Raw genomic sequence first — 20,767 nt, 5'->3', positions numbered from 1 at the left:
GAGGACCTCAGGAGTTCACTCAGTGTTATATCTGAAACGTAAGACACAATATTCATCTGTAAATAGTTTGTTCCACACACACAAAGCCTCAATCATCACTGACTGCGTCTAACTCAGTTATTTAGTAAACACAATGTTTCCTAAAGGAAGAACCTGCTTCAAAAGTAAATACAAAATATACTATTGCATCATCATCTGTCTTTTTTTCATTTCCAGAATTAAAGAAAACATTGACAAAATACAGAAAAGGTAAAGTTCTACTTTCTACATGTTGTGCATGTTGCTTATATGTTGCTTATTTGGAACATGAGATATATGTTCAGATATCAGATATATTTCAAAATAATGACTATAGGATTTTTCTGATAATTAACCCTTAGCTCTGTTAACTGCAGGCTTGTGAAGGAACAGCTGGGAAACGGGAAGAGTCAGGAAACTCTGGACAGCGTTGGACTGCAAACGTCCTCTGAGAAAGAAGCTGAGGAGCAGGAGGAGGCGACAGAGGAAGGTAATAACAGCTCTTCCCATTATTAAGACGAGTGAAGCATATTCTTGACTAAATGTTCTTAATAATTTTAAATTACTTTCAATTTCACTCCCAAAATTTTACATTAACAATGTTTTTTTTTAAATAATTCAAGGTGCTTTGTATTTTTTTGCCAAATAATATAACATAACTACGATGTTATTAAAACAGTGACATGCTCCATTCCCTTGCTTCCATTTGCCTCCTACGCGCTCCTTAGAAACCGCTTCATGCAGTCAGGAGAACAAGTGGTTTGTGATTGTGGACCGAGCGTCTCTGCTCACCTTTCAAACTCTGATGGGACTCCACAAGCTCCAGGAGCTGAGCTGGAGGCTGCTGGAGCTGCACAGCCTCAAAATAGTGTCGTCCGGCATCATCTGGGTGTCCCTGCAGGAGGTAGGAGGTTTGTCGTGTGTGCGACCGCTCAGGTGTGTGTGTGGGTTAAAACCAAGCCGTGTTTTAACACCAGGGTGTCGACGTTGACAGGTTTCTCTGATGAACTCAGTCTTTCTGGTCCTGTGGGTGTTCGCGCTCCCGTTTCCGCGCCTGCGACCTTTGGCCTCTAGCATCTCTGCTGTGTGGGCGTGTGTCATGGTGGTGTGCAAAATGTTTTACCAGCTGAAAGTCATCAACCCCAGTGACTACTCCTCAAACTGCACCGCTGTGAGTGCCCACGGCTGCATTTCAAGGGTCAATGCACTTTGCACTTTAAGGTACGGGCGTTTGCTGAACCCTCTCTTTCTGTGCCTCAGGGCCTGACGCCTTCCAACAGCTCCAGCCTGGACGTTGGAGAGGATCTGAGGGGGAACATGGTGGAGCTGCTCAAGAGGTCCCTTCTCTACATTGAGCCCGTGGACCCTGTGTACTGGTGCGGGGCGCTGCGTAAATGTGAAGGCCGGATCCTTCCCTGTCTCAGGGTAGGATTCAAGTTCTGACTCACTGTAGCCTTCACAACCTGGGACAGCTGCCTCCTTCTTATAAAAAGTACAACAGGACTCAGTTCATTTGTGAAGGACTTTTGTCTCTGGTTCCAGTTGACCTTTTCTTCCTTATAGAACCATCTGATGGTGCTGGGGCTGCTCGTGTTTGAGGCTACTGTCCATCGCCACCAGCTCTACTTCCGTCTCCATAACGACCTGAAGCCCCCGCCCTTCAGCATCATCTTTCAGGGCATCACCAGGCAGCACCTGGATCACGGCGTGCTGCCCTGCGTCAAGTACTTCATCAACTTCTTCTTCTACAAATTCGGACTTGAGGTACTTATTAAGACACACGTTGCATTCAAAGTCACACCACCATCTTAACGTGCACCGTCTCTTTTACTTTACTGATCCTCTTAGATCAGTTTAATCGTGGCGGTCAACGTGATTGGCCAGAGGATGGACTTCTACGCCCTGCTCCACTCCTGCGCCCTGTTGGCCGTGCTGTCTCGGCGCCGCAGGAAGGCCATCGGGGAGGTGTGGCCTAAGTACTGCTGCTTCACAGCGAGCTTCATGGTGCTGCAGTACATGCTCTGCACCGGCATCCCACCCGCTTTCTGTGTGGGTATGGAGGCTTTAATCCTCAGCAGGGTGTGTGTATAAAAAGGGTCACAACTAACCACATGCTCTCCTGCTGGTCAGACTACCCCTGGAGGACTGCAGCTCACCCTTTGACCTCTAACGTCATCAAGTGGTTCTACCTGCCCGACTTTGCCATGAGACCCAATCCTTTGTTTATATTCTGTGAGTCCACCTTGGGTTGTTTCTCATGGTCGCTGGCCTCCTCCTCCTCCTCCTTCGTCATCCGCCCGTTTCTCCTCCTGCTCTCTGCAGACGACCACCTCCTGCTGCTGTGCTCCTCTCTGCAGTGGCACGTGTTTGAGGAGGAGAACCGAGCAGCCGTGCGCCTGCTGGCCGGCGACAACGTGGAGATCAGCCGCAGTCTGGACCCGTGCTCCTTCAACCAGTTCATACCAGTCAATAACTTCCTACACTGCCGGTTAGAAATGTTAACCCAGTTCTGTGAGTCTCAGGATTTCTCATACGGTCATAATTTCTCCATTTCTCCTGTCTGCTCCACAGGTGTTACCTGGACATGGTGAAGGTGTTTGTGTTCAGCTACTTCTTCTGGCTGGTGCTGTGCCTCATCTTCATCACCGGCACCACGCGGATCAACATCTTCTGCCTGGGCTACCTGGTGGCCTGCTTTTACTTCATGCTGTTTGGAGGCAGCGTGCTCATGCAGCCCGTCAGGTACATCCTGCGACTGTGGGACTGGCTCATCGGATACACCTGCTTTGTGATCGCCATGAAGAACCTTCTGTCTGTGAGTCATAAATGATTTAATGCTTAAAGCGGTTTAGCTTTTTGTTCTTTGTTGGACTGTTTGTAGTTTTATGGCCTGTTTCTGTCATTGTGGTGCTGTTTGGAGCAGCTCGGCTCTTGCGCCTACCTGGAGAGCCTTCTGAAGAATAGCTGCTGGTTAATTCAGGCCTTCAGCATGTTCTGCACCATCAAAGGCTACGATGTCCGTAAGTAAAGGTCAAGATGCATGAATGACAGCTTTCTTCCTTCTATGCGTGTGAAGATAAGAACAACCTTTTTCACAATTACAGTGTGAATAAAATGAATGGGCAGAATGTTTTTGTGTTTTATATTTAAGGTAAGAGTAAATGTAGTTACTATGTAGTCTTTAAACATCTTTCTTTTATCTTGTGTGTTTTAGCTGATCCTGATGATGAGTGTGAGCTGCCGGAGGGTGAGGCCGGCATCGTCTGGGACGCCATCTGTTTTACTGTTCTGTTGGCTCAGAGGAGGGTCTTCCTCAGCTACTACTTCCTCTACGTGGTGTCTGACCTCAAGTCATCCAAGTTATTGGCCTCCAGGTACTAAACCTCTACTTGTGCAGATGTGAGACCCTCTGTGTTATTATCTGTGGAATGAACCAAATATTTGGCATCATGTATGTAACTAGGTCAATTCATAAAATAAGAAGTTATCACCACTGAACTACAGTAACCCAAAAATAAGCATTTTATTGCAGAAAAGTAGCAATAGTAAGTAAATTAGAAGTTTCAGTTATAAATTAAAGGCATTCATGCTTATTTCCCATGTCTCTCTAGAGGTGCTGAGCTTTTTGAGGCAAGGGTGAAGAAGCAGGTCGCAGCCCGACTGGAGATGGAGAAGAAATCTGTGCAGACGCTGAAAAAACAGTAAGACACAAGAAATGCCACACTAATGAAATCTGTCTATGGATCTGTATCATAGTAATCACGTGTACAAAATATTTTCCAGTCGGGTGTACAAAATATCCAACAAGCGTTCAACTTTCTACCACATTTCTTTATAAAGTCATGAATTACTTCTTTTTGTAGAATGGAGAAGATTAAATCTAAACAGAAGGGTCGCCCTGCACCAGCAGACAAACCGGACCCTGCTGCTGACCAGGAGCAGGTGACCCTGGGTAATACAGGGGAGTTCCTCCTTTCTATTAGGAATAAACAAGCCTGAGCCTCTCATTCTGTTTGTATTATTTTGTTATTTTTATTTTTATATATGCTGCATTAAAGAAAACATTGCCCAAACTACAGGTTCAACAGATTGAATTTTTTTTTGTAGATGACGATGAAAAGGCAAAGAGAGATGCAGGAAAATGGTGGAAGCCTTGGGTCTCGAAGCCTGGAGGTGAATGTGTAAATGATGGATGTTGGTTCCACAGTTTCTACAGTCCCATAATTTGGCCGCTGTTCTTTTTAATTTAGTGGAAAACAACTGTGGCTATCACCTGTTTGAGAGCGACAGCGATGAGGATGAGGAGGAAGCGGTAGAGAAGAAGGAGGAGGAGGAACCACCGAAGAAGAAATCTGCCTTCCAGGTGAGCGCCAGTCCAACGCCGGAGACACGCCACCTCGACACACAGCCGTTTCATGTTAAACTGCCCTTGTGTGTGACTGTGTCAGTTGGCCTATAACGCCTGGGTGACCAGCTCCAAGTCTGCTCTGAAGGACGTGAAGAAGGAGAAGAAGAAAAGAAAGAAAGAAGAGAAGAAGATGGCAAAGAGGGAGCTGCAGAGCCAGCAAAGTCAGTTCATTATATCATGAGACTGTTAAGTCTGGCCAGTAGTTGTGGAGATGATTCATATATACTGTAAAGCAGCTCCTGAGAGTATTTAACAATGAAAATGTCTTTTTTCAGGCACTGATAGAAGTGACTCTAGTGAGGATGAGCTGGATGAAAGCACTGTGGAAGAGGAGGGAGAGGAGGAAAAAGGTAAAAGCAGGAATCACAGACGTACCGAGATTCCTGCCTCTCATGTTATTGTTATAATGCAAGCAAACAGCAGAAATAAGTTATTAAGTTTGGTGTTGACACGTTTGCACTGACTGCCTTTGCAGAAAACATTCTGCAGCGACTCATCAGCACCCTGAAGTTCAGCTGGGTGTTCGTTCAGTCGCTGCTCGACGACGTGACGGAGGGTCTGAACGCGTTCTGCAAAGACAGCCTGAACATTTCCAAAGTGCTGCGCTTCGAGAGAGCTTTGCTGAACCAGCAGCTAAAGAAGGTGCGAAGTGGGCCACCGCACCGGCGCGGAGGAAGCGTGGAAACCGCTGTCATTTGCATCTGTAACGTCGTTTCCTGCTCTTCAGGGCAAAGAGGTGAGCCAGGACAGCGTGAAGCAGTTCTATGAGAACCGGATGTCCCGTCAGAACACGCTGTCGTCTCAGGACGACCTGGATGACCTGCCTCCTGCCTCCACGCCCCCCTCCGTCCACTCCTCACACCATGAATATGCCAAGCTGAGGAACCAGGCCTCCAAAGCGTCGTGGGGCAGCAGCGTTTCCAGGTCTCGTTCTGCTCTATTTCTGTCTTTGTGTCCAAGTCCCGACTGCCAGTCATACACATGCACATGTCCCCTGCTTGCCTTCAGCTGCCTGACGGATGAGACGATGCTGTGCACCCGGCAGCCGACGCAGGAGGAGCTGGACGAGCCCCCTGCTGTGCCGCCTGCTGCTGACCAGCTCCGACGGAAGCTCCTGAAAACGGCCAACATGGACCTGACGTCTTTTGACACGGATGAACTTCCACCAAGGTGAGGTGAAATCTTTGGTTTGAGCAACAGAAGCACTCAGACTTGCTAACATTGGTCCATCTGACAGTTTGATTAGACTGGGTGCGTTTGGGTTTCATACATATTAGCATCAATGCTAAAAGCTAAAATACCTCCCTCCTTTTCTCACAAGCCATGAAGATGGTGTCGTACAGAAAGAAGACCATGAGCAGGAAGAAGACCCGGAGGCTGAGAAGGAGCTCGAAGAGACACAGAATGAAAATAATGAGCAACATGACGTAGATGTTGAGGTCAGGAGAGAAAAACAGGAACAGGAACAACAACAGGGCGACAACGAAGAAGGTGGTGATGATGATGACGAAGGTGCTGAAAACCCAGAATGCTCCTTACTGGGGTTCAGGGAGAGCGATGGAGAGAGGAGTCTTGACCTCCCAGAATCTCCCAGGCCACTGAGTCAAGAGACAAGAAACCTCACTGCCAGCGAACTGCTGCTTAACAAGTCAGTCCCCACCGGAAATGTCTTTACACGTTCTGAGAACCTGATTCAAGCACATTTCCTCCTCCCATTTTCTCCCACCCCGCTTTCAGCATGTTCGAAAACGGGGAGATCTCCGATTCCGACGCCTTCTTCGCGACGCTGCCGCGGCCGCTCAAGCTGCTGTTCGCTCTCTACAACACCATGGTGTCCAAGTCGGAGATGCTGTGCTACTTCGTCATCATCCTCAACCACATCGTGTCCGCCTCGCTCCTCTCCCTCATCCTGCCCATCCTCATCTTCCTGTGGGCCATGCTGTCTGTGCCCCGGCCCACCAAGCGCTTCTGGATGACGGCCATAATCTACACAGAGGTCGGTCACTCGCCGCCGCGCACACGTGTGGAGGATTTTCGGCCCTTGTTGCTGCTGTTTGCCTGATTTTCTCTCCCCTGGGTTTCTCTCAGCTGAATGTTGTGGTGAAGTACTTTTTCCAGTTCGGTTTCTTTCCCTGGACCACCTCCGCCTACCGAGGGATCAACTCGGAGCGCCCCTTCGCCCTGCCCAACATTGTCGGCGTGGAAAAGAAGGACGGCTACGTCCTTTTTGACCTCATTCAGCTGCTTGCGCTCTTTTTCCATCGCTCTATTCTTAAGGTAAAACATGAAAAAGGTGAAAATGCCCTTTATATTTCCTGCTGACTTAAATATAATCTACCCTCCACCGCTAGTTTTCCCTATGAAAACCTGTTTGTCTCTATGACTGTCCAGTGTCACGGGCTGTGGGACAACAAGGAGGTCGAGATGCCCGACTTCTTCAAGAAGCTGAAGAAGAAAGTGGACAAGAAGAAGATGACAGGCGGGGACAAGGAAAAAGCTCCGCGCCGGCTCAACTTCCTCCCTATTTACGCCTCCACCACCTCCATATTCTGCCGGCGAAAGAGAGACTCTGCAGAAGGCGACGGTGAATACCCCCTCCCTCAGAACCTCAGAACGTGTTCGCCTCCGCCTGCTACTCCACTGACGGTCTTTGGTTTGATCTTTTTGCTTTGGAGACGTGAAGCCCAAACGGCATTCCAGCAGGAAGAAGCGGCAGCAGCGCCACAAGGCTCCACTGACCAGGAAGCAGAGGATGCGACAGCAAATCAGGGAGAAGATGCTCCGTGCCAAAGCCACCGCCATAGAAATGTGTGTCAGGGTTCATATTATATTATATATCATTAATATTGGTAGAATATTCACACAGTAACTCCCATTCGTCCACAGTTGCCTTCACATTTACTTACCCATAAGGCAGTTCTTCTATGACATCATCCACCCAGACTACAGCCCTGTGTGCGACGTCTACGCCCTCATGTTTCTTATCGATGTAGTCAACTTCATTGTCACCATATATGGATACTGGGCTTTTGGGGTAGAGTCTAATGTGTTTCCTATCATAATTGATTAACTGTGTGTGAAAAGAGACACACTCAGTCCGACCTTTGTCTTTTTGTAGAAATACTCCGCAGCAGCCGACATCACAGAGTCCCTGTCGGAGGACCAGGTTCCAGAGGCCTTCCTGGTTATGCTGCTGATCCAGTTTGGTACCATGATAGTAGACCGGGCCCTTTATCTGAAGAAGTCCCTGCTGGGAAAGTGTGTTTTCCAGGTGGTGCTTGTGTTCGGCATCCACTTCTGGATGTTCTTCATCCTGCCTGGAGTTACTGAGAGGTCCACTTGTACATTTTCAAAGGTCAACAGTCAAAAACCCTTCTCTTAGGCCTTAGCTTTCACTGATTGCCTTCCTTTTTTGTCTTGTAGGAGATTCAACAGAAACCCCATTGCTCAGCTCTGGTACTTTGTGAAGTGTATCTACTTTGGTCTGTCTGCCTACCAGATCAAATGTGGCTACCCAAATCGCATCCTGGGCAACTTCCTCACCAAGCACTACAACTACCTCAACCTTTTCCTATTCCAGGGGTACGAGTCACTCCTGGCTTTGATAAATACAAATGATTGGACGCTCAGTCAAGAAAGAATGTTGAAAAGTGATTCTGATTAAAGTCTGTGTTATTTAAGGTTAAAGCTAATTTAAATGAGCTTTTACCAAACCAACTACGTTTTGTTTCATTGTCCCCTTTCCTCTGTCAGATTTCGTTCCGTTCCCTTCCTCACTGAGTTGCGAGCTGTGATGGACTGGGTTTGGACCGACACAACTCTGTCTCTGTCCAGTTGGATTTGTGTTGAGGACATCTATGCAAACATATTTGTCCTCAAGTGCTGGAGAGAGTCTGAGAAAGTATGTGAAGCGGCTATAACATGTACCAAAGTTGAACTTCCAAACTTTGACTTCACTTGTGAGGTTTTTGCTTTCAACAGAAATACCCCCACCCTCCAGGGCAGAAGAAGAAGAAGGTGGTAAAATATGGAATGGGTGGCTTCCTGATCTTTGCTCTTATTGGAATCATCTGGTTCCCACTTCTTTTCATGTCACTGGTCCAGTCAGCAGCTGGTGTGACCAACCGGCCGGTGGACGTCTCCATCCAGCTCAGCATTGCAGGATATGAGGTCAGGATGGGTTCTTCTGGACTTTTGTCTGAGCATAAGAACATTATATACAAATGTGTGGTATTCAACTACTGTATAGGTTCAACAATTCATACTATAATGTCGTACTATGTCATATTAAAACAGCACAGTTAATAAACTATGAAGATAGTGTGTTTTAGTTTTTGGTGCTTCATGCGTTTGTGTTTTCACAGCCTCTCTTTACCATGAGTGCCCAGGAGCAGAACCTGGTTCCATACACAGAACATGGGTTTAACCGGCTCACCAAAATCTACGCTACTCATCCAGTAAGATTTTCTTTGTTGTGAAAAACAACAACAGGAAACTTTCTTTGAAACGACAGATCTTTAGTCCTCGTCTGTTTCTCTCCCAGTCTGCGATGCAGTTCATTATGAACTACTTTGCTGAGGACATTGCCGTTGCTAAGATCAAGAGTGACGCCAGTCTGCTGTGGAGCATCAGCCCTGCCAGCCGAGAGGCTATGATCCAGGAACTCAGCAACTCCTCTCACATATATATGACCTTGCGCTGGACGCTGCTCAGGTCAGTGTGTGTCAACAGATTTTCCTTCTAAATAGTTTATGTCAATGTCATGGTTCATGGTGACTTCACCCCAAATAGTATGTAAGAATTTTTAAAATATTTAAAGACTTAAAATTACTTTCATAGTTTATGATTAAACCATGGTTCAAATTGTTTTTCTCAATTTTTAGTTAATGTTAAAAAATTTCTGATTTTTTTCCAAATCAATTTAAAGTATAGTGGCATCACTGTTTCTCTCAATTAGTCAAATGTGACTCACAATGTCACATTTGTGACTTTATAATGATTATGTTATTTATACTGACTATATTTTATAGAACTAAAGTTTGCCAGGTGTCATATTCATCGCTCCCTTCCTGCTGTCCTCAGGAACGCCTCTATATCAATGAATGCAGAGACTGTGGGAGAACACACTGTGAAGTTTCAGGACCAGAGCTTGATGAAAGAGATTGTGAACATGCTGAAAGGAAACAACAGCAAACCCGTGTGAGTTAATTAACTTAATTCTAATTCTTAAAGAACAGTGTGATGGAATTATTTTAAATTCATTCAAATATATAAATAATGTATATTTACAGATATTTGTGATTACTTTACATTTTTTCTATGATTGTTTGATGTAATACAATTTTAATCTTAGTTATTCTCTTCTGTAGGTTCATTAACTCTCTTCTACCAAAGTTCATTAGGGGTCCAAAAGGACCTGAGTCCAAAATGGCAACCAGGATGAAAGTAGGTTAGTAAAAAGTCTACCATATGCTTCATGGAAGACGGTTCTTCTTTGTAAATCACATTTCTATTGCAATCAAATAAAAAGTGATTTTTTTTAAACTAGAGATTTCATTTTACTGTAGATTCAACTAAATCTTGCCTGCACTTTAACCCTGGTGTGCTTTCCTTTAGCGCACTCAGACCGCCCAGATCTCCAGGCATTGTCGTTCTTCCGGCCCATGTCAATCAAACTTAAACAGGTCAACAGAGGGTCAGAGAAAGAAGCTGACCAGTGGTGGGTGGTGGAGGAATGCTCCCCAGTCGTCACCTCCTCTGAGCGGAAGTGTCACAGTATAGAGATCGTGGTGTTCAGTGATAAAGTCAGCCCTTCTAGCTTGGGCTTCCTGGCTGGACACGGGTACGTAACAAAACTGACAACGGGTTTGTTGTGATTATACATTCACTCCATAAGTGCTGATGATTGTTAGGGGTTGAATATTTAGGTTTTATGTCTCACTGTTGATTGTACACAGACTTACATGATCACTCTTACCTTTGTCCTTCACCACAGTATCGTAGGCCTATACATGTCAGTGGTCCTGGTAGTTGGAAAGTTCGTCAGAGAGTTTTTCAACGGGATCTCCAGGTCCATCATGTTTGAGGAGCTGCCGTGTGTGGATCGGGTTCTAAAACTCTGCACAGACATTTTTGTGGTGCGAGAGACGGGAGAAATGGAGCTGGAGGAAACATTGTTTGAGAAACTCATCTTCTTGTACAGATCGCCAGAGACCATGATCAAGATGACCAGAGAGAAGAAGGACAGCTAGGGTTCAGGTCATTGGACATTGTGAACATTGAATAGGATGAGTAAGATACCTAATCTCTTCAGAACTGCCTAGAAATCTTGATCTGGGCTCATTGTAATGATCTTACTCAAATTTGATGTTTTTTTCAAGCCAATCATTGAATGTATTAACAAATCATGAAGTACGGTATATAGAAGTGAACTTTAAAATGTAACTAAAACAGGCTGTGAGCCAATTATTGGCAGATTTACTTTTAAATATTCACTGAACATCATTATGTCTAATGTATTACATTTACTAATTCCATCCAAATAGGTTTTTAAATGAAAACATTTCTTACAGGTCCCGCATACAGGCAACTTACAGAATGTGTGATAGATTAGCAATTTGGTATGAAACCTGTGTTATTTGGTATAGTAGTTCATTTTGTGAACACTGAGCAATGCATGAATTTTTAATGATTAGGGAGGTTTTATTGCTGTAAAGCCTATACCTTTATATTTTTCAGACCTAGATTATTAAGATTAAGAAAATTAACTTCCACAAACTCATGGATCAACAAATACCTCTGTAATTGCCATGTTTCTGTATTACTATAACTAATAATTATTGATATCAAAAATAAAAATGTGTCTACAGTGCTTCAGTAACTCTGTCCAGACAAACAGACTTACAAAACTTATTTACGGCATTCATCTTTAATACAATTTTAGTTACAAATGAAAGGAACAATTAAATTTCCACAGGTCCCCAGTCTGCGACAGATGTCATCAGTCATCTCCAACCCCAGCTCTTTTCTTGACATTGTGTAGAACAGGACGGTGACTGGACCTCACAACTCCAGGAAAAACTATCTACATTATGGTCTCGCATCCTAAAGACACAGAAAAGAAGAAAAACCATAACCTAAAATGTCCTGATGAACAAAGTGCATGCGGTTATGACGGATTCTATTAACCCCTGTGTTAAGATTTTACACATTACTATGCAATTTAGATAACTGAAACATACAAAAAACTTGTAGTTTAGAAAAAAAGTCCATGTTTTTCAAAGGAGGCTTAATACCTTGCTCTTCATTCATGGGGGCCAACGTGTCCCACAACAACAACAGACACAAGCTGCTAATTAAACACTTGAATAAATATAAATAAACTCAAAGGTCTTCATATTTTGTGTTCATTCCAAGTGGCATTAACAGTGCAGATTGTTATGCCCAGAAAGTAAAATGTTTGTGCATTAGTAATGAATCATGCGTTGCTCTGAAATCAGTTGTGTATATATCAGTGTCCCAATTGTCTTTCTGTATAAAATTGCTGCGGTTACCACTAAATGCACAAGTTGGATATTTCAATGTATGTACATATTGTATTGGCGAAAGTCTTAACACGCCGTAAAAGACAAGCTGAACTTACGCTATGCCGCTTTGGGCTTTACGACTTTGACGTTGGCTTCTGCGGCCCTTAGTGCTTCGGTTTTGAACTGCGGCTTCAGCGCAGCCCGCACCACGTTAGCGCAGATAGCGGAGAAGCGGATGTAGCTGCAGAGAAGGACAAACGTTAGCCGCAAGCTAAACGGCAACCGATACAGCTAACGAGAAGGGCTCAGCTGTGTCTTCACTACCAACGGTTATGTTTAATGCAATATCAGAACTAGTCACGTATTGTACAGTTATTAGTAAACGTTAGCGATAGCATGAGTAACGTTAAGGCATGAATGACAAGGCTAACACAAGCTAGCACTGTAGCAATAGCCCTGGTAAAATCAGAGCGTTGCAATTTATTTTACAGCACATTGGCCAAAATCATTACTAAGTCTAATAAGTCATTACTGGCTACAAAACAAAGGTTCAAAAACAATATTCCCCTATTATTTGTTTTTACCTTAAGCCTGCCTGTCTCCAGTATGCGACCATCTTGCCTGTGTTGTGACCTCAAGGACAGATCGGTCCGTGCGTGATGACGTTGTTTTAGAACGCTGATTTTTCTCTCACCCAATAAGAACATAGCACGGTTATGATTGACATGTGTTAAAGCAACATGACCCGCCTCTTTTCTACGGCATTTCCACAAATGCCATAGAAACAAATTTACTCAATTTACTTCACAACAAATTTACTCATTATATCCAGATGCATCTGTTTGCCCTTGTTCAGCTCATCGTTATTGCTAATTTAAAAAATGACAGTCAACTTTTGTTGGATAATCTACAATTGTAACATAACTACAGACTACATTTCCTCTGAATTGGGTGAGGGGTAGGAGAAGTAAAAACGGACAGTGAGGTACAAGTATCTCAAATTGCAGTTTATGGGTAAATCTGCTAGTTGTAACATCAGTTGTGCAACATGTTTAAAATAAATAAATAAAGGATCGTATTGTTCTGGAAGAGATTGTTCTGGAAGACGGCGCGCAGCTGCGGTCTCGCCCAGTAGGGGGCGTGTCGGCGCTCAGTCTCCGTTAAGAGTGTCTCCTTCACGCCTTTCCTCCTTCCGCGCTCCGGTCACGCTGTCACTAGTCACCGGCTCCCGAGCTCTTACAAAGAAAACCCTGTGAAAATGAAGATTTGGGCGTCAGAGCACATTTTCAAGTGAGTAGTCCGGTGTGCGCGACGACGACTTGTAGGATCAGTTTACCGAGTAGTAAAGTTTAGCTCGTGTGGATGTTTTCTGCTGGTTGTCTAAGACTGTGTGGGTGCAGCCGCTAGCGTCCGTCGCTGCTAAGGTTAAACACGAGCGAAATAACTTCACACAAAGGTTACGGTAACGTTGCCCAACAACTTGGGGTAAACAACAGCCGCCCCATTTAATGATTAAACGTCATCTCCATGTGTTGTTTGTTCTTAAGGTTAAGAACAAAGGGATCCCAGTTTGTCATGTGTCACTTTGTGTGCGGTTAGTTAATTAAAACCGCTCCTACTAGCCACCGTTAGCTAAGTTAACTTTTTGGCTAGCCGCTAGCATCTAGCTTCGCAGCTAACTTATCCGCGAAATTCTAATTATTGGAAAACCCTCGACTCCCTCGACTTCTAACTCACATGTTGGCAATAACTGAGCGTTTTTTGGTCCAATCTCGGCGCAGTTAGAGTAAACTGCAAGTGTATGCAACGGTCGTGAGCATTACACGTTACATAACGGACTCCGTCGGACGCGATGTTTTCTGCGGCAAACACAAGCGCCACATTCATCCGTCTATTTATTCTTCGTCATTTCGACCAAAGCGTTTGAAGCGTGTTAGCGGGCAGAACGTTGTTATTTATTTCTAGAGTTTCCAGACGGATCTACTGTATGATGTTGGTGCGCTGCGGAGGGGGCGTGCCTCCTCCTCCTCCTCCCCCGGCGTCTGTCTGCTGCTAGGGCCGCTTTGTATTCGGGACAGTGAAGCATGCGAATTTCTGACTTGTAAAATCAAAACGTTGTGTTATAAGCTCACGTACACGCTGTAGAACGTGCATAAAAACAGTTGTGATATTAAGATGCATTATCTCAGTAACTAAACGACTGACTGCAGTTGGTTAACACTAACATACATTTATGTACAGGACAATAAAAGTAAGTCCTAATGCCATTATTGGTTTTAACAGCCACCCGTGGGAGACGGTGACCAAAGCAGCGATGCAGAAATACCCCAACCCCATGAATCCCAGTGTGTTCGGCGTTGACGTCCTAAACAGAAATGTGGACACAGAGGGGCGGTTGCACAGCACCAGGCTGCTCAGCACAGAGTGGGGGCTCCCGGCCATGGCCAACTCTGTAAGTTAAATACCATAAGTTTACATGAATTTCTGGTAAATTGTTGAACTTTTTAGATAAGCAATTATGAAACTTTTCTTGCAGATCATTGGTGCAACAAGAACATGCACTTATGTTCAGGAGCATTCAGTAGTGGACCCCAAACAGAAGACCTTTGAGCTCAAATCTACAAATGTGAGTATTGGTGATTTTGAGATCACAGCTAATCGGCACATTTTACAACTCCCAACTCCAGCACATAGGACCGAATGAGCAAGCTTTCATTAAAGGGGGAAAAAACATCCATCTGTTCACACTTTTACTGGTCTTTCTGTGAGTTCAAAATGTTCAGCAACATGATAAAAAGAAGCTTTACAAAAGTATTTTCAGTCCAGCAGCAGTCCAGTAACCTAAATTCCTCAGTCAGTTTCTGGTGCCTGATGTTAATTAAGTAGTCACAGGCTTTCACTTACTGTGTAGCTAGTTTCATGTTGTGAACAAAAGTAGAGGATAAATGAATGCTATGCTTATAAAACAGGATGACTGATCTTAGGTAAAATTGAGCTTTGACTTGACGTGGGATGTTAAAGATCTAGACTTATAGATTATTGACTATTTACCTACTTCATGTGTTGTAAATCCAAATTCTTCTTGACTTGTCTAAATAGATCTCTTTTACTAACCTGGTATCTGTGGATGAGAAGTTGACATACAAGCCACATCCACAAGATCCCGAAAAGTAAGTATTCTTTACAAAAAGCCATTCTTACAAAGTCATATGTTTGTAATTAGGTTTAAGGTCTTTTGTAGCTCAGTTGCTAATATTGAAGAGGTTGTTCTTTCTCTTGGCGAGATGTTAATGGGTTCATTACAGAAATGTACAAAAGAAAACAGATTTGTGTTTGTAACTTTTTTTTATGTGACTGTATTCAGGACTGTGTTGACACAAGAGGCTCTGATCAGTGTCAAAGGTGTCAGTCTAAGCAGCTACCTCGAAGGTCTCATGGCCAAAACTATTTCTGTCAATGCCAGCAAGGTAAAGCCACATTAAAAAATTCTTCGATTACAACATTGTTGTAAATGTTGTAATCATTGATTGTCTTTAATACAGAAAATGTTCACTGAGTGTATTTTGTGTCTCAGGGACGAGAGGCGATGGAGTGGGTCATCACGCGATTAAACACAGAAATCGAGGAGCTGGCAGCGACTGCTTGTGGTACGATGCGGTCGTCTATGGCGGCAGCTGTTGCAGATAAATGATGGCGGCCTTCCAATGAATCGATGGACTTCTCAGACACTTGCCACAGGAGTGTACGTTTGCCAGCACAGCCTAACCGTTCCATCCACTGGCCCTAACTATGTATGTGGTTTTAGTTACAAGAACTCAACTGTTTTGTTCTTCCTCAGCAGCTTGATTCTTGCTGAGAGCAGTGAACCTTGAGTTGGGATGGGTTCAAAAGACAAACAGGGTTGAATGGAACTGCACTTGAAGCTCACAGGACTACTTCTTGTGATCATGTATAATGTCTTTTCTTCTTTTATTCACACTGTGCCTCCACATGACATCATCAGTCTCCTCTTTCTTAATTCTAACAACCAAAAAGTGGCTGTAATCAATTGTACATATTCTCCACGGTGTTCTTTCCACTGCCCCTTAAGATCAGATAATGAGCAACCTATATCCTGGGGCTTCTTTTTATTTGAATGCACTGTTACAGTCACATTGAAAACAAAAGAAATATCATTAGTGTTTATTTGAAAGGTGTGTTTATCATAAGGGTGGAGCTCACAGGGAGCACAGCTCTTGTCACTGTGTGATCGGAGCACGGATTAAGGAGCTGCAAGAAATTTGGGTCCAAAACAGTTCATATTAAGTCGTTCAGGACCAGAGGGGCTGATAGGATTTGAAGTCCAACTGAGACCTATTGTTTATAGATGTGCAGCATTTAATGAAACTGTAGAAGTAGTGAGGCAAACCTTGATTTTACTAGAACTCTCAGATCTGTCGGGATGTTGGACCTTTGCCCACATGTTAGTTTCGTATAGTGATTCTATTTCATCTCTTGGTCTCTTTTTGTCATATTTATTTTATACTGCCCATGTGCTGTTTGAGTGTTGCAGAATATGAATGTGGATACTTGAATAGTTGACTCATTTCCAGCATGTGCACTTGGTGAAAAGCACCAGTGTCTAATGTGTTGCGTTCAGGATCACTAAATGTGCCAACATAAACTTTACTCTGAACATGGTGAACGTACCCACTCCCCAGGTTCTGACCAGCTTTTAATGTCATTAACAACGTCTGTTGTTGTTGTATTGGTATTTTTTTTTTTTTTAGCTTTACTGGTTGTGCAGATCTTATGCTTTTCATACCAATCTCAGCTCTCAGGTGTAAAAATCTACCTTGTTCAGTTTCCTTCTGGGGACATAATGACTTGGAGAAAATCTCTTTCATCCCCATTTTCTAGATATTTGGTTAAATACAGCATCATGCGTCTGAAGTTTACATAGAAGGGAAAAACTACATATTTCAATGTTACAGCTTCAGTGTTTCACTCCTACATCCAAAGTAAAGCTCATATTTTTACCGTGTCCTCGTAAATAGCTTAATGAATTGTGTATCATCCGATTGAGGATGATTCTATTTAAAATCTACTGACTCTGGTCGCAGTCAGTGACACCACATTGGTTCCCTGCATGTCTAGCACATGAAGTGGTATTGACAATAAAACTGACTTTGATTTTAGGATCAGTGGCTGTAAATAGGTTAATATTTATATTCTGGTGGTTGTTACATTCTAAGAATGTGAACATGTATTTTAACCTGAACAGTGCTGAAGATGTTTTAAAATAGGGATGTCATTGTTTGACTATGGTGGTAATAAAGTGACTTATATGGCATCGGTTTTTATTTTATTATTTTTATATGTCTGATATATGAAATAAATATGAATATTTATTTCATATTCAGACATTCAGGACCAGAGGGGCTGATAGGATTTGAAGTCCAACTGAGACCTATTGTTTATAGATGTGCAGCATTTAATGAAACTGTAGAAGTGAGACAGAATTGGATGAATATGGATACTAAAATACTCATGGCTCATTTCATTTCAGTTTTTAATGTCATTACATGGTAATGGTTAAGGTTTTTTTGTCAGTGAACATCTGTTGTATTGGTAGTTTTTTCAAGCTGTACTGTCGTTGTGCAGAATTGAAGTAGCTGAGAGAGAAAGAATGTTTAATCTATTCATCTAGTAACATGAAAACAGCCAGAGAGGAAACGGAGGGGGGACAAAAAAAGAAATGAAAAAACACTAAAGTCAGGGGACATTTTAATATGTCGTCTTCAAATGTAACCTAGATATGAATGCACACCTGAGGAATGAGGAGCCCGACCACGCTGGTGTTCAGATGCATGTGGAGGTGTTGAAGTATCTGACAGGACATTAACCACAGAACTCTACACCGAGCTTTGGTTCCTCCTTCATCCCCAATTCTGCTGATTCTCACCATGCTGTCGTCGATGGTGGTCTGCAGCACTCCAGCTGTGTAGTATCCACACGAGGCGGAGTTGAGCGTGAATTCAGACAGACCCAGTGTCAGCATGTAGTCCTGCTGCTCAGGCAGTGTGAACGGTTGGGCCGTAAAGGGAGGATCCGTGTGAGTTCTGATGCTATAGAACTCCCCTCTTAAACGCAGAAAACAGTTGTCATTTGTTTTTTTGTTAGTAGTTTAATTACTTATATCAACTAGTTTCTACTCCTACAGATAAATTATATGATGATGATCATGATAAATATTCAGAAGTTTATAAATGTTTCGCATTCATTGCCTAATTTGTTACATACACTCACGTGATAACATTATATCATGAACTGTATAAAATCTTTCATAATGTAAATGAGATCCTCTTAATTTGTAATAACAGGTTGACAGTGACAACAGCAGCAACTGTCTAGAATGTGTCTATACCTTAAGACCCAGTGTCAGACTGGAAGCTTCAATGACAGGTTGGCCAGTGAGAGGGAGGTCAAGCCTGAGAACTGGGTCCACGTCAAAAGAAACTGAATACAATACAAATGAGTAAGTGACTCAATCATCTGGTTGTCTCTGGTGAAATGAAAGTAGAGTAGTTTTTTGTCTAATAGTTATCTCTACATTCTTATTTTTTTTAAACCTAAATGAAAAAGCCTGCTGCGTTACCGTTCTTGGCCTGTAGATGGTGCTCTAACTTTACTATCGCTTCCCTCACACTGGAGCAGATCTGGGGAGGCCAAACCTCTTTACAATGCGTTCCACCTGATTATTATACGATATACTATAAAAGTCTTTACTCATACACGTCACACATGTAGAAACACTCTCTCTTTTTCTTATTTCACTGCGGATTCGTCCCTTGAACTGTTCCACAACATGATCAAAGATCCAGCTGTTGACAAAATATGAAAGAAAAGAGAAAGAACAGAAAACGCATTGTTAAATTTTCACCAGTGTCACTTCTGGGCATCACCTCCTCATTCCTTCCTACTGTACCTGGCTCCACCAAACTGCAGGGCCACGTCTCCCACTTCAGCATCGCAGCTGACGCTGGTGACGGACAGACGTCCGTCTGAATCCTTCCCCAGCTTCACTACGGACGTCACGTCCACCTGGAACACAGCCATGTCGAAGGATCCCCCGTCATGTCTGAAAATACACAACACAAACAAGTCAGTAAAGTGTGGTTCTGGTGATGGTTTTGATATAAAACGCTGAATATCTGTCAGGCTATCCATGTTGGACCGACTGCTGTCTTCCACTATTGGCTTTCTTGTACCAGCTTGGTCACATCTGCTAAATTGAAATATAAGATCATTGTGTTTCCATTTAGGAGAGAGGAAACTCACATCCAGCTAAAGTGGAGGGACCAGCTGCCAGTCAGTGCCACACTGAGGTCTGAGATGGAGGTTTTCAACCCGGTGGCGTCGGGGTAAAACTCAACAGACGGCTCAGGAAGGTCACACTTTGTTACAGTCATGCTAGAAGACGCCAGGAAACAACGGCAGGTGTTAATAAAGACCCAGCTGGAGTAGCAATGTAAAAGTATAAATGCATGCAATTCAGTTATTAGACTGTGCAAGAATATACAGGCTGATGAGTCATTCTGAAGTTATGTAACCTCTGAGGAGGGGATCTTAAACTTGAGCTTAAACTCTGATATTTGAAGCCAAAATAACAAAACGATGTGTGATGTCGTCCTACTCTGACAGTGTGTAGTCAATGCTGCCCAACAAGCCCATGGACACTTCACCACTGACGTCAGGTTTCTCCTGAATCCAGTCGGCGCCTTTATGCTTTGCTAAAAAAGATTTTATTAAAATTTTTTAAAATTTAAATTAATTTTAATGAAACATGTTTTAAATATATACATAGATTTTGCTGCTATGAAGACTTGAGTAGCTTTCAGCTAATGCAGGTCCTTGTAGAAGGTGTGTAGAACAGGAGGGTGACTCAGCGCTCACCATAGTGAAGTCCATTGTCGGTCAGGGTGAACTGTATTGCAGGGTTTTCTCCACATGTGCAACTGAGGAGCATGAGAACTACCGGCACAGACGGCAGCATGTTGCTTCCTGTCACCTCCAAATTGCACAGACTTTAATCTGCAAGGTCAAACCACAGTCTGGTGTAGTTTGGTTCTAGTGTTGCTCACTGATGGAGACCGGGTGACACAGCTCCTCACCCTTGTCCTACTGACAGATGCTTTATGTGTTGCAAGCTTTTGTCGTCTGTAGCATGAAATGAATCAGACCGCTGTGTTGGTGGATGCATTATTGTGTTTGTGGGAAGAGGAAGCTTCTTTCTGGTTATGTCCTGCCTGTGCTGACCAGATATTCCACATTTAGTCTCGTGATTTGACCGGTTCATTTAAATGACCCTGGGTCATAATCATTTTTCTCCCTCTTTTTCTTAATGTTGCATCTATTTTAAATTTTTGTTGTTGTTTTCCAACAGCTACAATCAAGTCACCTTGGCTACTGATTATTAGTTGACTTTCTATTGTGCAAGCATTAACCAAAAATAAACAGTTATAATCTGAACAGTTAATCAAACTGCAAGTTTCAAAAAGTATGATTAGTTTTTATTTTCCTGGTTGCTAAACAACCTGAATGATGTCAGTGTCAGTGTTTCCACATTACTTTCATTTCTTCATTAATAGAGTAATGATGTTATGTTAATAATCGTTAATCAGTTAATGTTCAACCTCTCTTCGCTCATCTCTTTGTGTTCTCAGGACACGAATGTAATACTTTGTCTTCCATCATACTTTTCACAGAGAGTCTGTGTTTCAGGCTCATGGTCACGCTCCAATTATACTGAACTTTCACTTCCTCGTTCTTTTCT

The 20,767-nt window shown here is 43.2% G+C and overlaps 4 protein-coding genes across 6 annotated transcripts in view; 2 read left to right on the top strand and 2 right to left on the bottom strand.

Annotated features, from left to right (window-relative positions):
• si:dkey-11f4.7 (piezo-type mechanosensitive ion channel component 2) overlaps positions 1–11,291 on the top strand; it is a 21,229-nt gene extending 9,938 nt beyond the window's left edge. Inside the window, exons 19-56 of the mRNA XM_029156354.3 lie at positions 1–38; positions 217–249; positions 396–508; positions 747–922; positions 1,013–1,189; positions 1,279–1,443; positions 1,582–1,782; positions 1,867–2,071; positions 2,149–2,250; positions 2,341–2,506; positions 2,590–2,833; positions 2,942–3,038; positions 3,233–3,392; positions 3,630–3,719; positions 3,882–3,970; positions 4,126–4,191; positions 4,269–4,381; positions 4,467–4,587; positions 4,702–4,776; positions 4,902–5,068; positions 5,154–5,350; positions 5,435–5,596; positions 5,748–6,074; positions 6,164–6,422; positions 6,515–6,703; positions 6,818–7,010; positions 7,102–7,234; positions 7,313–7,460; positions 7,545–7,759; positions 7,850–8,008; positions 8,180–8,327; positions 8,408–8,596; positions 8,791–8,883; positions 8,970–9,139; positions 9,509–9,625; positions 9,796–9,875; positions 10,043–10,268; positions 10,422–11,291. The exon at positions 1–38 is cut by the window's left edge and continues 4 nt beyond it. Coding sequence (XP_029012187.1) covers positions 1–38; positions 217–249; positions 396–508; positions 747–922; positions 1,013–1,189; positions 1,279–1,443; positions 1,582–1,782; positions 1,867–2,071; positions 2,149–2,250; positions 2,341–2,506; positions 2,590–2,833; positions 2,942–3,038; positions 3,233–3,392; positions 3,630–3,719; positions 3,882–3,970; positions 4,126–4,191; positions 4,269–4,381; positions 4,467–4,587; positions 4,702–4,776; positions 4,902–5,068; positions 5,154–5,350; positions 5,435–5,596; positions 5,748–6,074; positions 6,164–6,422; positions 6,515–6,703; positions 6,818–7,010; positions 7,102–7,234; positions 7,313–7,460; positions 7,545–7,759; positions 7,850–8,008; positions 8,180–8,327; positions 8,408–8,596; positions 8,791–8,883; positions 8,970–9,139; positions 9,509–9,625; positions 9,796–9,875; positions 10,043–10,268; positions 10,422–10,677 — 5,859 coding nt within the window. The 3' untranslated portion in view covers positions 10,678–11,291. The remainder of the gene's footprint in view (positions 39–216; positions 250–395; positions 509–746; positions 923–1,012; positions 1,190–1,278; positions 1,444–1,581; positions 1,783–1,866; positions 2,072–2,148; positions 2,251–2,340; positions 2,507–2,589; positions 2,834–2,941; positions 3,039–3,232; positions 3,393–3,629; positions 3,720–3,881; positions 3,971–4,125; positions 4,192–4,268; positions 4,382–4,466; positions 4,588–4,701; positions 4,777–4,901; positions 5,069–5,153; positions 5,351–5,434; positions 5,597–5,747; positions 6,075–6,163; positions 6,423–6,514; positions 6,704–6,817; positions 7,011–7,101; positions 7,235–7,312; positions 7,461–7,544; positions 7,760–7,849; positions 8,009–8,179; positions 8,328–8,407; positions 8,597–8,790; positions 8,884–8,969; positions 9,140–9,508; positions 9,626–9,795; positions 9,876–10,042; positions 10,269–10,421) is intronic.
• A 44-nt stretch (positions 11,292–11,335) lies between these two features.
• Positions 11,336–12,695, bottom strand: atp5f1e (ATP synthase F1 subunit epsilon). The gene is made up of 3 exons (XM_029156353.3): positions 12,537–12,695; positions 12,069–12,193; positions 11,336–11,530 (listed from the first exon to the last, which is right to left on the bottom strand). Exons 1-2 carry the CDS (start codon positions 12,566–12,568, stop codon positions 12,070–12,072), a joined length of 156 nt encoding a protein of 51 aa, XP_029012186.1. The 5' UTR covers positions 12,569–12,695; the 3' UTR covers positions 11,336–11,530; position 12,069.
• Positions 12,696–12,977: 282 nt separating this feature from the next.
• Positions 12,978–17,082, top strand: LOC114858780 (PRELI domain containing protein 3B-like). Of its 3 annotated transcripts, none has more exons than XR_008695173.1 (7): positions 12,978–13,242; positions 14,236–14,404; positions 14,489–14,578; positions 15,052–15,122; positions 15,317–15,419; positions 15,527–15,694; positions 15,794–17,082. XR_008695173.1 is itself a non-coding variant. In XM_029156352.3 (6 exons), exons 1-6 carry the CDS (start codon positions 13,211–13,213, stop codon positions 15,641–15,643), a joined length of 582 nt encoding a protein of 193 aa, XP_029012185.1. In that variant the 5' UTR covers positions 12,982–13,210; the 3' UTR covers positions 15,644–17,082. The 3 variants fall into 3 exon arrangements, 1 of the variants encoding a protein (XP_029012185.1); XR_008695174.1 differs by having other exon boundaries at positions 15,791–17,082; XM_029156352.3 differs by having other exon boundaries at positions 12,982–13,242; positions 15,527–17,082.
• Positions 17,083–17,129: 47 nt separating this feature from the next.
• Positions 17,130–20,443, bottom strand: LOC114858688 (bactericidal permeability-increasing protein-like). Its single transcript, XM_055510269.1, has 7 exons — positions 19,888–20,443; positions 19,628–19,724; positions 19,273–19,404; positions 18,920–19,072; positions 18,721–18,815; positions 18,359–18,450; positions 17,130–18,067 (listed from the first exon to the last, which is right to left on the bottom strand). Exons 1-7 carry the CDS (start codon positions 19,985–19,987, stop codon positions 17,744–17,746), a joined length of 993 nt encoding a protein of 330 aa, XP_055366244.1. The 5' UTR covers positions 19,988–20,443; the 3' UTR covers positions 17,130–17,743.
• Between the last annotated feature and the right edge of the window lie 324 nt (positions 20,444–20,767).

This window comes from Betta splendens, chromosome 7 (genome assembly GCF_900634795.4).
Source record: "Betta splendens chromosome 7, fBetSpl5.4, whole genome shotgun sequence".
In the NCBI taxonomy this organism is placed as follows: Eukaryota; Metazoa; Chordata; class Actinopteri; order Anabantiformes; family Osphronemidae; genus Betta; species Betta splendens.
This window is presented reverse-complemented; position numbering and strand designations above follow the sequence as displayed.